The sequence below is a fragment of the Corvus moneduloides genome, chromosome 9, assembly GCF_009650955.1.
Source record: "Corvus moneduloides isolate bCorMon1 chromosome 9, bCorMon1.pri, whole genome shotgun sequence".
NCBI classification, from domain to species: Eukaryota; Metazoa; Chordata; class Aves; order Passeriformes; family Corvidae; genus Corvus; species Corvus moneduloides.
Window position 1 is genome coordinate 7410462 of NC_045484.1, and position 16655 is coordinate 7427116.

The 16655-nt window shown below is 41.1% G+C and overlaps 1 protein-coding gene across 1 annotated transcript in view; it reads left to right on the forward strand.

The window, feature by feature from the left end:
* Window positions 1-16655, forward strand: part of TEDC1 (tubulin epsilon and delta complex 1) — a 67669-nt gene that overhangs the window by 17575 nt on the left and 33439 nt on the right. The window contains exons 4-5 of the mRNA XM_032118128.1: window positions 1227-1397; window positions 6946-7044. Of these exons, the coding sequence (XP_031974019.1) occupies window positions 1227-1397; window positions 6946-7044 (270 nt within the window). The remainder of the gene's footprint in view (window positions 1-1226; window positions 1398-6945; window positions 7045-16655) is intronic.

Consider the following 16655-nt stretch of genomic DNA (forward strand, 5'->3'; position numbering starts at 1 on the left):
GCAGGGAAGCACATATGTTTAAATACTGTCAAGGTCTATGGGTCCAAATATCTGCCTAAGTGTTTTCTTGAAAACAGTCATGTTTCAAGTAGGCTTTTAAAATTTCCACTTTAAAGAAATGTCTTGAGAGTCTAAGAACTGGGAGACACTTCCGTTCAGAATGGCATTCTGAATAACCAGGTCTTTGCAGTTCTGTGTTATTTCTACTTCTTACGACATGCTGTAGTAAAAACGTTTGGAATGATGGGTTGTGTTTGTTGTATGTAATTTCTATAGACTGCATGAAATGGAAAGCTTTACTTTAAATGGTGTTACTGGCATCAGAAGTAAAACTACCCATGTCTTCTTCCCCTTTTAATTTACAACCTGCAGGTGTCTTAGCTGAAAACGAAGAGATCTGTTTGTACATGTGAATGATCTCTTTGTGCAAGGGGCTGGGGGAGGTGGAATTCCCCGTGTTCCTCGGGAAAGAGATACAACAGAAACGTGCTGCAGAAATTTTGAGCAGAAGATGAAGGTGTTGGTTGTTGTTGGTTTTTTATTTGCAGCAGAAGGCAAGTGGGACAAGATGAACAAATGGGAACTCCTTGCTTCTCTCTTCTTCCTTCCAAATTGCTCTAGAAAAAGGCAAAACAAGCAAGACAGATGCTACAACTATAGCTGGAAGTGCCTCTGTGGACTCCTGGCCATTGCCAGCTGCATGATTTTTTTCTTTTCCTCTATCCTGCCAGACGGGAAATGCTGGATGGAGAAAAGAAAATAGCTGGGTAAGCACAGGCCCACAATTTTGTCCCTATATAAGTTATTGATTTACAAAATAGGGTCTCAGGAAGACACTGCAGGAGCTAAATCTGTTTTTTATGTTCTTTGACATATTAGCATCTAGTCAAAATATGATTTTTCCCATCTGGGAAAAGAACATGCTTGCTGTCTCAGGAGCACTGTGTCTTCCTGGGTACGGAAAATGAAAGATGGGAGAGGAGACAGCTCACCACGTCACAGCTGAGAAGCTGATATTTATTCCACACTTCTCTACTTGTTTAGGCTATTCCCAGTCCTGTGTTCTAATTTCTCTGTACTGCTGGAATTGACTTCATTTTAGGGCGATTTTCTTCCTCTTTGGCCTATATATATCTTGTATGTTCGCTACTGAATGACTCGAAAATGTTGAAAAATTTAAATGAAGTTTTAATTAAAACCAGTTTGGTATTCTTTTCTGCTTTCAGTGTGAAGATGATCTGCCTAATAGGCAGGAGGGTACAACTGAAGCAGGACCTGAAGGTGGGCTGGAAGGCGTAGTGGATGTTCGATACCTTCAGTGGTTAAACGGGAGACTGAGGTTCCAGTGGCACAGTTTGCACGCTCAGCACCAAGAGCAATGCAAACTTTTGCACAAGGTAAATGATTCTTCTAACTCACTATGACATAGTTTATTATTTAAAAGCCTTGTCAGCTAGAGCTAAATGTACAAATTATTGTTGTTTGCTAGTTTTGCATTTTCTGTAGATAAGAGTGAATTACTCTGAATATAAGCACGTCCATCTTTCCCCAGTGTGGCAAAACCCTGAGAAAATGTAGCATGTACAGTGTTTGTAAGGTTGTCATTGTATAAAAGTCTCTTGCAGGTTGGCACATTAGTCACTTCTGCAACCATAGGCTGCTGCTGTTTTTCTCAGAAAATGCCTAGTAGAAACAAGACACAGCATTCTGGTTGCCCAGACAAGAAGTAGCGATGCAGAGCTATAAGTTCACTGGAAACGTGGATTCAAAACGTTAAGCATAAATATTGAAAGTAATAGCAAAATAAAATGCAAGATCTCTTTCCAAAGTACTAGGGGACATCTTAGCAAAACCCAAAATCTACCTGCTTATAAATCAGGAATCAGTTATGATCTCTACACTGCTTAGATTCCAGTTCTTTTCCCATTTATGAATGTCTAGATGCCTGTCTAATCACCGTTACGTATGGAAGCATTCTGTCTTTTTAGGATGGAACCAGCCTTCAGTCCCAAAGTTGACAGTGATGGTGACTCCAGAGACAACCTAGAAAATGTAGTTCTAAAGATAGTCCTAAGAGTTATTAAGTATGGTTTTACCTAGGTCTCCTTTCTCCATTTATATCTCTTTGGATAACTTAAATGGAGCCAGCTATTACTGTACTCCAAATCTTCACAGAAAACCTTTTTTTGAGACTAAAAGTGGTTTGGGGAAATTTCTTCTCAAAGTACACATCAGAAAGTTGTCAGAATCATCTTCACCTTTGAATGAAGATGCCTTCTTGGTTTTAATCCTGTGTCTGACAGAGCAGTGCTAAAAACTATAATGAGGTTACCTTTTGTTCGTTCTGTGAACTGATTGCTAGGGAGGATGTCTGATTGACAGCCGTAGGGAGGAAGGATCAGGTGCTGGGTGTGCAGCATCTAAAATAACCTTTTGCTTCTCATTGATCACTGCTGATGTACTTCCCCTGATCTGGGAACAAAGGTAGCAATTCCCTCTAAGTGCCCATGCAGTCCTTGGCTTTTTGGACTGTGATTACAGACCATGATGAGATTGGGAGAGGTGAATCTCAAGTGAAATGATTGGCATCTTCTCCTCCTGATAAACTACCTCTATTTAGGGTATGCTGGTTTTTCTAGTAGGTGAGGCAAATGCCTCCATAACTCATCATCAGTGCTCTGATTTATGTGAGACTTGACAGTAACAAATCATTAGGCAGCTCCAGTGCCTCAGCTTGCAGTTAATGAGTCCAAGGAAGAATTGAGAGCAGGTCAGACCTGGGAGCTCAAGTACAGAGAGAGATATTCTCAATGGTCCAGGTGAGGCACTGAAGTAGTGAAGAAATGTGCTGATCGGGCAACATGCTAAACTTGTTGACAGGGGCCATGAGAGATGATGACCCTCCTGTGGAAGTTGTACTTTGAAATAAACTTGGACTTTTTTTCCCCTTTGTGGCTATCTAAGGCAGAATGTTCGCTGAAGTTAGGACAGTCAGACAACTACAAGAGACAGGTTAGTTATGCTGCAGGTCCCTGGACCACAATTTCCAGAATCTGGAGGAATAAGCAGGAGGGAGAATGTTCCTGTTCATCCAGTTTCCCAAAGCTGCCATTACTGCCTTCTCCAGCAGTCATTGCTGGGCTAAACTGAAGGCAACAGTGATGCTGGTGATGATTCTCACAGTCAGGGCTGCTTCTATGGGGGCACACAAAGGAGAATGGAACCGAGCCCTACTCCAACTCCATATGTGAACCCACACTGTATGTGTGCAGCTGTGGGAGTTCTGTTCAGAGCTGTAATAAAGTGCAGTGCTCTGGTTTATATTTTAGTCTGAATTAAAAGCAGGACACTAGAAAGGTAGAAGTGACTTTGGAAGGACTTCAGTACAGTGCCACATTAATGTTAGCATTTATGGTAACACAAAATATAACACAATTTAACAGCTGTATAAACAATAATTGATATTTCCTGACTCTTTCTAGAGAAATTGTTTTTACTACTGCATTAATTTTAAAACTTTTAAACTATTTTATGTGTTAGAAGACTGAACTGACCCAGTATGACCTCTATATGAGCTGCTGCTTTTCTCTAATAAACCACAAACACAGTATGCAAAAGGCTAATGGGTGTTATGTTTTTTAATTATGCTGACAGATTTACAGAGGGCTTTCTCTTCAAAATGATAATTATGGGTTTTACTTGCTCTGTAAAATAATAACTTACCAGGTTATGTGTCTCAACTGTGGAACAATTTTATTTACTGCTGATCAGTAATTTTTGTCAACTAGTGACGACACTTCCACAGATGTCATTCTGTGACTCACACGGGCTCTAAAATACCATTTTCTCTCTTTGGGCCTTTCTGAGAAGAACACAGCACAGTTGGAAAATACATTCTTACTCAGAAGATGACTGCTCTTCCAGTCTGTATTTTTCAGTATGGATATTGCTGGGTCGGTCCTCTGTCTACTCTGTGCTGCCTGCAGCCACCTAAGGTTGATGGGATGAAGTTCTGCAGTACCCAAGAGGGGGAAGCCTCCCTGGAGCTACAGCTGGTTCTGTGCTGGGAATCACTCGTTAGCTGGCCTCCCTGGCTGCTCCTCTTTGCTACCTGTTCTGGTGAGCTGCTTTTCAGTGACTTCAGCTCCCAGAAGGCACGTTGAAGCTTACAGAAGCACACGTGTCCTGCTGTAGGAGGAAGACTTCTTGAGGGAAATCTTAACCTCTTTGTTTCTGAGGAATTTTGCAGCCTGAGGCTATGAGCTGTTGAATAACATTATAATGGCTTCTTAACATGGACAGGTTGGCTCGCTTTGAAAGTATAATGTAGTAATACCATTATAATTCCCTTGAAATTCTCAGTGGTACATATTTACCTGATATGCCTTCAAATATATGGGAACATGGAGAATATTACTGTGTTAAGATCTGTCTCTTGGTTCCTTCTTTTCTCTTTCTTCCTATTTCTTTCAAATGCCAGAAGAATATCTGTCTGCCTGGTTTTGATCCCTCTTGAATTCATAGGAGAGAGCAGTTGTTTTTATTTACTCTTCAAGTTATCACTTTGCCTTAAAAAATATGAGTGAGAAGCCTTGCATAGTTTCAGCGAAACAGGTAGGAACCTGTGTAGTTTAAAACTTTAATTTTTGGGGGGTTCTGTTAAATGCACTGTGCCACAATCAGCATGTTACGAAAAATAGTGGAACAGATGAGTTTGTGCAAAACTGATGGATTTCCTGGGGCTGTTTCCAGCTATCTTCCATCCTGAAGTAGTGGAGGGTTAGATCAGGTTCAGAGATGATTTTTTTTTTTAAGCAGGTGAATATCTGATTATGGGCTCTGTGTGTGGGTTAGTAAGAACAAAATGATATTAAATGGAATTCTTGATGATTGAAGAAGAGTTTAACATAATTGGAATTATCAGATTATGGTAAAGCAACAATAATGGTTTTAATATGGTTGGAAACTAAAAGCAAGAGTTGGATTTTCAGTAAGAATGCAGAGCAGCACTGGGAATTACCACTTATGAATGGAGTGATTTCTTGTGCCCCCTCTAGGATAAACGATATAAAATAAGATGGGTGCAGTGGATTGGATGGGTTGTATCTATGTATCTGATGTAGTATGAGTAAAGGGACAAAGACAAAGTCTTGATCTCTGAATAATAGAGGGCAGGGACTGGTGCTGGGTAATTACCTCATTGTCAGTAATTTATGAGTGAGCTAAACTGCAATTGTTAGGTGCATCTGTATCTTGACATAAAAAAAATCTACCATGTTGCTCTGGGAATTGCTACCTTGTTTATTTATTTATTTTTTGTCTATTTGGTTTGAAAATCTTTGCTTTTTTCCCAAGGTGAATTTGCCATTAAATCTCAGAAGCACATTCTTTAATGCAGTAGAATTTTTTCCCTCTCATGCGAATGTGTGTGACCAATGAGCAAGCCCCCTTTTCATCTTCTCATAGGTGAATTAGGTGCCCTGCAGGGAGAGCAGCTTGTCTGAGCTCAGGGGCATTTAGGAATTGGTACTGGGAACTCCCCAGAAGTGGTGCTGAGAGTGGGGGTCTGTGCCTGTGCTCTCTTGCAAACTTAGTGTAAGGTTAGATCAGACCTGCCTCCACCTGGGGGTATTCCAGTGCCAAGTAGCAACAGCTATGCATGTTCTGCCTCTCACCCTCTCACCTGCTACTTCTAACTTGGTGCTCTTTCCCTCTTTAAACCTTGTTTTATTTGCAGTGTGTCCTGGTTATCTGTAAGAGATAGCAAAAATACAAATACTGGATTATTCCAGTGTCCATCTAGTCTGGTCTCGGGGGAACACCTCATTCCTCTGTTGTTACAGCTTTAGTGTATTTGTTCTGGGCTTTGGTCAGGGATGCTGCTGCCACCTGCTTTGGAAAAGGGGCTGATGCTGGGGGCCCAAAGGTTTGGCGGCCAGAGTTACGCAAGAATGCAGCAGGGAGAGGAGTAGCAAGTGGAAAGGAAGAACATTGTGTGGGGAGGTGCTCTTTTATTTTTAAACTCGCATAGCTCTGCACATGTGACAGATGGTTGTCACCAGCAGTGAGTTTTGGGAAAGGAACGCTAAAATATTCTGAAGTTTCACGGAAGGGTTGATAATTACCCAGTGCCTGTCAACTTTAAAATAGTTGTCAATACCCAAGTGTGTGATAAAAAGTTCGTATTAGAATAAAGGAAGAAAAGCAGGAAACATTCTCTGTCTTCTGGCAGAAATATTAATGAAATATGAGTGATTGTCTGACAAATGTGCACTGCTATCTTGTTTGGCAGCTGCAGTTATTACAGTAACAAAGGGATCAGCTCTGAATAGGAGGAATTGCTTTTTATTGTTCCCTTGACTAACTTGGGAGGCTTCTTCATCCAGTAATTGATCATACTATCACCAGTGCAGCTGGGACAAGGTCTTGGTAAGCAAAAGCCAACAGTATAGAGCAGCAAAAGAGAACCTTACTGTAACTAGGTAGCATTTTCTGCTTTAAAGAAAGAAATAGGAATTATTCTGAGAGTACACTTTAGCTCTTTTAAGACTGCTGCTGTCGGTGTAAATGGTTTCTCCTTTCATGCCACGCACAAGACCATGTGTACTGTAAGGAAAAAGGCTTTTAAGACAGGATGAAAAGAGAAACCTTCAGCACAGTACTGTGGCAGCAGTGGTTGCAATTGCTGCGTGTCGTTCTGGCAACACTACCAGATGGACCATTTTGTGAGATGATTGTGGTGCATGTTCATCCTTCCCATTCTGGCTGCTTTAAAAAGAGCTGCTGTATTCATGATAGTAGTTACACTTATACATGTCCATTGGCAATGGTTTGTAACCACTGGTCACATCACATTCCAATCCACGCAGCTGTTGGATGGTAGTTAATGATGTTAATGATCTGGTCCTTGCACTGACAAATATATTTTTAATTAATCTGTTCCAGATCCATTTATTCACAAGTGGCTCCCACATGGACCAGATCCTCGGACATTTTTCTGTCACAGAAACAGATCTCATTAGACAGCCAGAGAACTACAAGCAGGTAATGCTTCTCCTGTAATTCTTGGATGCTCAGTATGCTTTACACAAACACTGTGAAGACTGCATTCCTTATAACATTTTTTAAACTTAGTTTCCAGCAGAAATAAGGGCTTATATATTGAATTTTCAGTTTCTTCACTTATTTGTATTCACCAAGTCTGGTTTGATAGAACATAAACCCAAAGGTATTAAGCTAAGTTTATAAAACCTGACAGACAAGGAGTGGGAAGAACCCTGTCTGAAAGTGCCACTGGAGAAAAGGCTTGTAGACTAAAACACTCTAGATAAGTTGGCTGACTTGCTGTTGTCTCCTGCCAGTAACCACATCTGGGCCAGTCAGGCACAATGTCTGCCTGTGGCCTTGCCCGAGCAAGACAGAACCTCTTAGGACAGCATCATTTTTCCCAGTGTACTGTTTTACCCTGAAGTATAAATTCCTGCTCCTCTCAATTACTCAATTATCATAGGTAGTTCATTATTTGAAGTAGTTTAATTAACTTCTTTTAATACAGTATAACACATTTGTTTTAAAAAATCAGTTTCTAAAAGTTCATTTTGTGTGAAGCTGAAATGAGATGGAAATTTCAAGCTCATCCCTAGCAAAATCAATATTTGGCAAATTTCTCCAGTCTGTCCAGACCTGTTTGCTCAAAGAAGATACTCTTCCTGCTGCTTGCTTAAGAATGAAAGTGGGCATTGTAAATATTGCGCACAAAGAAATTCAGGAAAGTAGATTTGAAGGTGGGAGGAAAGTTTTATGTTCAAAGCCCCTAAAGTAAAGTGCATGTAAATCTTTCATTGCTGAGCATTTCTTGGATGAACGGGTCACATCCAGCCTCTTGGTAAGAGTCATCTTAGAACATTTTCTGGGAAAACTATTGTTTTTCTGGAGCAAATGGCTTTAAGTCAGCTTGAGATTTCTTTTTCACTTGTGCTTTGCAGTCCCCCTCCTGTGGTTTGCTCAACAGCTCAGAACACAGCAGCGCATTGCTCTGAAGTCTGTAGTCTTCCAGATCTTAGCAAATGTCTGTAAAGGTCTGGCAGGCTGCTATTAGAAACTTCTAGGCTGTGCAGAAGGACTTTGCAACTACCTTTATCCCAAAGCCTTACCCTGAGTATGTCACTGATCTGTTACAATAAAGCTTAATGATACTCTTGGTATCTGGTTTTGATGACTTTGTTAATGAATCAGTCCAGGAGTTTTTTCTTGCATTCTGCTCCCTTTCCTGGATGCCTGCTCCAAGTGTTCTGTTCAGGGGAGGCTCAGGATAAAATGGAAGGAATTTTTCTGTATTGTAAGCATTGGGGTTCAGTAGAGTGCTGTAGTCAAGAAGGTTTAATGGGCAGCTGTGTTGTTTAGTTAAAATCAATGAAGTCTTCATTCCCCCTTTCCCAGGCTTAAACAGCAAATACATGAAACAAAACCAGGGTGATGACTGAGAGGCAGGGTGACAGAAGATGTTTTCTTTAAATAAAGTATGAATGGCCACAGTTTGTCTCCAGTTTCTGGGCTCTGACAGGTGCAATCCCAAACAGGCTTCAGCTTCAGCGCACGTGTGTTGGAAATTCCTTTCTTATGTCGCTTACTGCTTGCACTGATCCAAAATTGGAATTGTTTGTCAGTATAATCAGCTGTGAAATTCTTAACCTCTTAAAACTCTCAAACCTATTCAGGAAAGGAGTTCTAAGCTTCTCTCTTGTGCCTGATTCTAAAATAAACAGGAGAAATTGGCAGGAAATCATCACAACACTTGAATATACACATTTTTGAGAGCCTTCTAATTTTTAGGGTCACCATTTGAACATTCTTTGTAGATTTTGTCTCCCCTTACCCTTATTTCTCAAAAGTAGCTTCTGGAACTCATATGCTCAGTATGTAGGAAGAGCCTGATACAACAAGGTGGTATGAACTTGAAAAGGCATTGTTGTTTTGAGTGTCACTTTTCCAGATGGATCTAATACTCAATATGCAAAGTGTAATAAAAAGCTTTGGAAAGTGTAATAAAAAGCCTCTAATTTTCGAATATCTTGCTAAGATTAAGTAAATCATGCATATTTGAATAGCTCGGTTTTCAAATATTGGTGCAGATGGCAGCACTCTGCCAAATGTTTTATCCAAAAACTGTGAAATTATTTTTTTCTTTTCAAGTAAACGAGACATTTCTCTTAATGTTACCTCCAGTAAGAACCTGCTGCATGGATCAATAAAAAGAGCAAGCATGTCAATATGCTTTACTGTAATGCCCCCCTCTTGGTGGATGGTGTTATGAATTCCTTCTCATCTTGGGCATCCTTCAAAGCATAGCAATGCAAAGTGGATCGAAGCGTCAGAAATTTGCTATCACAGAAGGGATTTGGGTTCTTCTTGTTTAAGCCTCGAGTTCATTTTCATTAAAAATACCCTGTGAGATAAGTTGCTCTACTTGCATCAAAACAAGAGATGTTTAGTCTGACAGGAAAAGTGTGATAGGATACAGATAGCTGTGAAGTCAAGCTTTACTTTATGAAATGTGAAAGTCACGCTGCTCCTTTTCTGTAGGAGATGCACATTAACTTATTTAAAATGTTCTTTCCTTGGATTTTTGACTATAAAACACTTCTAGTGCTTTTATGTACAGAGATTTTACTGGACATTATTATTCTTCTATCATCATAAATGTCTTTGTCAGATTCATAGGGCTGGAAGTTTTCCAAAGCTAATGGTTTTAATTATATTTTTCTCTAGTGAGGCATGATCAAAACTCCTACTTTCCCTGCGGTTTGGCTGTGTTGTATCTATGTGTGTGGCTGTGAGTTGCAGGTCACTGCTCTGTTTAGTTCCTATGCTGCCTGGGGGTGTCAGTGAAGGGGAGGTGGTGTTATTTCAGCTGGAGTTCAGTTTCCAGTGGAAGCACTGGAAGTGCCTCAGTCAGTGGGGATGATTCTGGAGCTGTTTGCCTGAGGCTGTGCTAGAGCACACAAACTGGGGACAGCCACAGGGAGCTTTGGGGGGGGGTCATTGTGTCTTTTCTGGAAAATCTCTTGTACTTATCACTTAGTGTCCTAGAACACAGTCTAGAGCATCTTGAATATCTTGTGTTTTGATGCATTTTCCAAGCTGATGGGTACTGCTTGTTTTTAAATGGTTCCCCTTGCCAGGTGGGGTGAGATGGGGGGCTGCTGCTATTTGCCTGCCTGAAATGTCTCCAGAGCAGGAATGGAATTCTGGTCTCTGGCACTGTAGCTGATATATCTGGGCAGCATACTTGGGAGAGCATGCAGATGATGTGGCTCAGGGTAAGCAACATTTGCCCCAAGCTTTCCAAGGCAGTAATCCTTTCCAAGCATGTGGCCTCATTCCTCTTGTCTATCAAGTCCGTTTATCTTAATTCTGCACAGCAGTGTTGCCAGGTCTGAAGTTTACCTTGGGCTCAAAAAAGTGTATGTTGCACTTGAGTCATTAAATTAACTTTCTCATCAAATTGTTACTGTACAGAGATCAGTGAACTTTAAATCAAAGCACCCAAGTCCTTCAGTTTCCTCTGTCTCTTCATATACTGTTTTGTACGTGGAATTCAATCGTAGTAGAGATTAAAAGTTGAAACTCAGGTCATTGGTGCAATGCTGGCAGTGCTGGAGTGATCATTGAAATTGTAATGAGTAAAGATGACACCTTTAAATGCCAGTAAATCAATTTACTGAGTGTGACAGCAAATAAATAATGCAGCTGTCTGCCAGATGGACATGCAATGAAATTTATAGAAGTTGGATGTGAATAGTTAATAATTTTGTTTCAGAAATTTATGAAGAATGTTTATGTTTGTTGATCATTAACATGTTTTAAAGGTGATTTATTTGGCTTAAGAAACTAAGGTTCTTTTGTAGCAAGTAAATAAGAGCAAACAAATGGGCTGTCTCACTTTGCATACATAATATATGGTCAATTCTATGCCCATAAAAAATTGAACTGAGCTTTAGCTCTCCAAGCAGCAGGGATTGAGTAGGATGGGATAGGATGGTACAGGCATAGCACTGATCTGCTTTCTGGACTGTTGATATATCAGGGAAGGACACCAATGTAAAGAATCTGTATTGCTTCCTTCAGTCAGGTGGGGTCCATAATTTCATACTGTGTCATTCAGGGGGTAACTGATCAAGATGTAAGGTAAGTTGATAGTGAACCCTAAATCTTGTGGCAGTTTCCTTTTAAAACATCTGTCCCAGATGGCTGTTACAGATGGGTGACACAACAGGTTTATTCTCTGTGAGTAATAGCCCATGGCTTGAATTCATGCAAAGCACTAAAGAGCTGCTGTTCTTTCCAGAACAAGTGCATTCTGATTGGAAGCATTAAGAGCTGGTAGAATTGGAGTTTTCAGAAATGCTGAATGTGCATTTATCAGTTACTTTTCATGAAAGTTGAGTCTTCAGTTGGTGTCCTGGGCTTGTGCACTTGCATAAAGTGCCCCTGATCTGCTGAAGTTTTTATCTGCAAAGAGAAACCAGTGATTTCAGTGCATCCGAGGGACAGCACCACTTCCTGGAATGTGTGTGAGGGCAGAGTTGCAAAAGTGAGGTCTGTCAGCTAATACAGGTTATTTGTCTGGCTGCTGAATAATTACTGTGCTATTGCATTATCTGCAGAAGTGGATCCCAGGTTGTTCACCCTTTTGGATGAAAATGGAATAACTATGGCAAGATAGTTCCAGTTGCTGTGTCCCAGGCTATATTTGGTGTCCTTGTGTTGGTTGTTTGGGACTTCCTGGAATGTTCCTGGTGGTGACAGGTGCTGCAGGCAGGTGCTAAATGAAAATAAATAGTTAAACCCCCCTGATAAGCTTGACACCGTGTCACATTATTGATTTGACACAGACCCGTGCTGGTATTTCTGTAATCAACCCTGTTGTGGTCTTGTATGGTGAGGTGAAGGATGTGTAACCTTATTTGAATTTCAAAGAGCCTGTTAGGGAGCCATCTGATATTTTATGATGTCCTTCCATCTGTTGTACAAGAAGCAGTTGAAGCAACACATTTCTTGGAGTGTAGATACCAATGGAAAAAAATTACATGCATCCTATAGTCTGTGATGCTGCTGGGTAGAAGATTTAAGCCAGGAAATGAAGGCTTGTACTGCATGTAAATTCCAGAAAAAAGATTTGGTATTTAGTGAAAAACTGACCTTGAGCTTCAAGGACAAACTGCCTTCATTGGTATAAATTGTCATAGATTCATGTCTGTGGTGCTCTGGCAACTAATTCTGTTTGATCTGGCCCTCAGGTTTTTATATGTTTATTGTTTCATTCCCTTGGTAAAAGCCATAGTTCTGTCATTTCTGTCATGGAACAGGATCAGTATTATGTGTTGTAACTGCTGTTCTAATTAAGGACAGCTTTGCCTATTTGTCATCGTGTTTTACTTTCCTGGAAGAAAAAAAGTACTTGAAATTTCTCAAGTGGATCCTGCATAAAAAATAATACAGCATAAGAGTAACTGCACTGGGGCTTGTGAGTGTTTGTGAAAACATGGGGTTTCCCTGTTTTGGTTTTCTTTTTGTGCCTGTACTGTCCAAAATCCTTCCTTGGCCAGTCCTGATGTCACCGAAATCTTCATGGAGTTTCATTTTACCAGGCGTTGTGCCAGGGTCTGTGTGAGCTCTTCACAGAAAGAACCAGTTTTCGAGGTGGAGAGAGATCTTGTCGCTGCAAATGAGATTGTAAAGGTGGAGAACAATCTTCCCCAAAGGAGCATGAAGGTCTGTGACAGTTCTTGGAGCAGTAGCACAGAAGAGACGGCCAAGCCCTGGAGAATCTAAACACAATGAGATTTTAATCTTACTCTATACACTGCCAGAATTAACTCAGTTTGAATCAGTAGTGGCTCCTGACCGTTTACCAGAGCTGCTTCCAGGGCTTCAGATGACCAGAATCTTTGGATTTTGGCATTGTTAAATTTTCAGAACAACAACTAAACTGATAGGTTCTGTAGCAAGAACATCTTTTTTTTTATTTTCTTGTACAACTTTTTACAGGTACAGGTTTTGCTAGTCCAATGCATCAAAATTTTTACCTGTTTTTAAGCAAATTTGTTTTTCCTTGATGATTGGTGATGGCTGCATGTTGAATAAGTTCTTTAATGATGAAATTAAATTAGGTTCTAGAGCTGCTGACCTTTAATAAATTTCAAGGTTCACCAAAGAACTGTATGTTAGGCCTATGGACACACATGTTTTGAAAAGGTCAATTATGACAAGTTTTTTGAATTTGCATAATTATGCTTGCCACAGTACTTGGAATAAAAATAGCAAATGCTTTGCCCTTTTAAAGTATTTTCCTCTCTTCCTGTCTTTAACTTGATTTTACTGAACTATTCCAATATTCATTGCAGAACACAGGGAATGTGGACTGTGTTAGGAGCTGCAGCCTGGGAGCTGAAGCAGGACTCTGGAAGGGGATGGGATGGATAGTGAAGAACCTTTTTGCTCTGGCTCTTGTTCAATGAAGTCAGGAGCTGGGAGAGACCCATGGAAAAGGAGCCTGAATGAGGGCATTGTGGAAGCAAGGTAGCTCTGATGTGAAAGAATTCGTATTGTACACGTGAAAAGAAACAGACTGAGGCACAAGGGGCTGAATGTAGACAGGAAGGTCAAGGCTGGCTCAGGATTTCAGTGACAACTACCCGAACCATCCCTGCAAGTTGTTGAGCTATGCTGGGTAGATGTATCCATGAAGTGCTTTACAGTAACATTTAAATTTCCTGAAAATCATGTCTTGGAAGTCTCAGTTAAGGCATCCAAAAGCAATGGAAGCATTTTACTTACACCTCCTTGTTTTCATTTCCCATTTGCTGCACGACAGCAATGCTATTATCTCGTCTCACATGGGTCATTAGGGAAGATAACTTGTTTATCTTCAAGATAAAAATTCTGCCTTTAGAATGGGTTTTGAATGATGTGTGACAAATAAGGCTATGGCTTCCCTCTGAAGAACAAACAGAATAATGCGCCATTTGAAAGGAAAAGGAATAGCATGTGGAGTGAGCACCAGCCAGTCTGTGCCCTTGGTGAGACAGATGATGAAGGGAAACATTTTGGTTGCATAATTCTAGACCTTATACATGTGGGAGGGTCAAACTAGTGTTGTTCAGGCAGCTTGAATTCTGGCACTTTTTAACTTTGAATGCTACAGTTTCCAACTTTAGCATTTTTCCTGCTGGGTTGTGCATTAGAGGTGTAAAGCACGCTTACTGCCATGTGCTCTGAACAACACTGCCAGTGAAAGGCAATGCTTTTTTCCCCCGTTAAATGACTTAGTGTTTTGTGTTGCTCTTCCAACCACAGTTACTTTAGACATTTTACATGCATGGTAGTCAGGTTGGTGAGAAATAACATGGGAGCTGGCATTAATATTGCAGAGGAGAGCAGATCTGATGATGTATTGCATTATATATGGGGCTCCAGCACCTAAATACAGGAGGCCTGGAGGCTCACACAAGAAAGCTTGAGGGAGCTGAATGATCCAGAGTACTCAAATTGTGATGATGGTTGTTGAAAGGAGGAGTGGAGGTTGTAAGGATGGGTTTAACCTGCAGGCTAAAATGAAATATACCCTTGATGCTGCTTTATGATGAGCAGGGTCAGGACTGTTTTGGCAACCCTCTCCTGAGCTGACTTTCTGACCCTGTGGGAGACTCCTGGGCTGCTGCTTTCTCCTTGGTGCCTGGCATTGCTAAGCTGAATTACAGAGCAAAAACTGGCTTTAAACCTCTGTGGGTTGTGTTGGTTGAAAGGTTTATTCTTTCTCTCTAGCTGTCTCTAGTTTGGTGTTTTGCTGGTGTAATGTCAGGAGCAGAGTGGTGCTGTGGTGCTGGGCACGGCAAAATTGCTGTGCTGGGATAGGTAGAGTTTCAGAGCCTCCAGGGAGGACAAACTCTGTTGGAAATCCACATTTACATGTGTGTGAGGATGCTCAACACAATCCATTTAAGTGTTGTGGTCTTCTTAGTGGGACTGCCTTGATCACCTTTAAAATTCAGAATACTTATTACTCATTTCTTTTCTGTGAGAAGGCTCTGTTGGTTTGAAGCTTGATATGTTGAAGATTGTTAGAACTGGAAAAAGCTCTGGTGTATTTTGTTCCTTTTGGCTGATGCTTACTGGAACAGCAGTGAGTACTGTCTTACAAAAGGGTGGTTTGGTGGTCGTTATATATTTCCTGTAGACTAGGAGAGTGGCTACTGAGAAAACAATTTAAAACAGAAATCCAAAAAACTCTGGGCAATTCAGATATAATTTTTCTTCCTCACATTTCTTCACAAGGCAAGAATAAGTGCTAAGAAAGCAAAGGAGCTGTCAGTGACAGTATGTGCTGCCCACCCTGTGCTACATGGCAGGAACAAAGAATGTTATTCCTGCCTTTTTTAATGATTCACTTTACAGCAGGAGAGGGTAGGCTGCCATGTCATCTTCCTTCCGAAATGCTGTAGGCAAATGGTTTTCAGTTCATTTCCTGACATTTATCACATAAAACATAGCTTGCTGTAGGAGTTATTAAAACCTCTTGACAACAGTGGATCGAGGTACTCATTTGCAAAAATGAGGCAGAACAGATTCAACCCTTGTCATCCGTGTAAAATCAGGAGGTCGAATGGCTTCAAAGCTGCTTTTAGACACTGTCTGCTTGTAGCCAAGTTCCTGATCCTTCTTAAGAAGGTGGAAATCTTTGGCCTGCTGTGCACTGTGGAAGCAAGAGGAGTCAAATTGTGTGAGATAATGTGTAGTGGGAGTTTCTAAAGCAGATTCAAATCAATTTTAGAAGGGAAGGCTGAAAAAAGTTTTATATAAGTGATTTGCCTTTGAATGCTCTGTGTGGTCTCCTCTTGGGGCAGGCAGTGGACCAGCTGTTTTGGGTGAGGAACTCCTCTCCTAACTTCCCTGTTGATCCCTTTTGTGCTGCTGCTGGAGGTTTTACTCACCCTCCAGAAGCAGTGGGGCTTGGCTTCCAGATCCTATCTGGAAGATGGACAAGCACCATCCAGAGCCACGAAGTAGGTGGAGGTCAGAGTGGAAGTTCAGGCTTGATGACAGGAGAAAGGATACCTATGGGAGAGTAAATTTAGGGAGATTGGAGAGGCTAGGAATGTATGAATGACACTTCCTCATGCTGTAGAAAGAAACCTCTACAGGAGCTAACCTGCTTTAAATCTCAAAAGGTGAATGTGATCAAAAGAATCCTCCTTCCCTGCAACTGGCTGTGGCATCAGATGGTTTCTGCTCCTCTGATGCCTGCTGTTCCCGGTTGGTTCAGTTCCACCTGCTCTGGGATAGGCACTTTCCATCTCTGCAGTCCCCTCGGATCCTGCTGCTGGTTCTCTTTCAAAGCAGTATGGAGTATCCCATCCCAGGAGGAGGCAAAGACATGCAATTAAAGAGCTTGGAGAAAGGCAGGTAGGCACAGAGAATGTGCCTGTGTTTGTGTATCACTCGAGGAAAATCCTGACATCCTTATAGCCAAGTTGGTTAGAGGTGGGCTGGACAAGTGAGCGCTGGTGCAAGTGGAAAATTGTTTGGGCCACTGAGCTCAAACTGGCTGTTAGTGATGTCCCTCTGGGATCAGCTCTTGGTCCAGTACTCTTTAA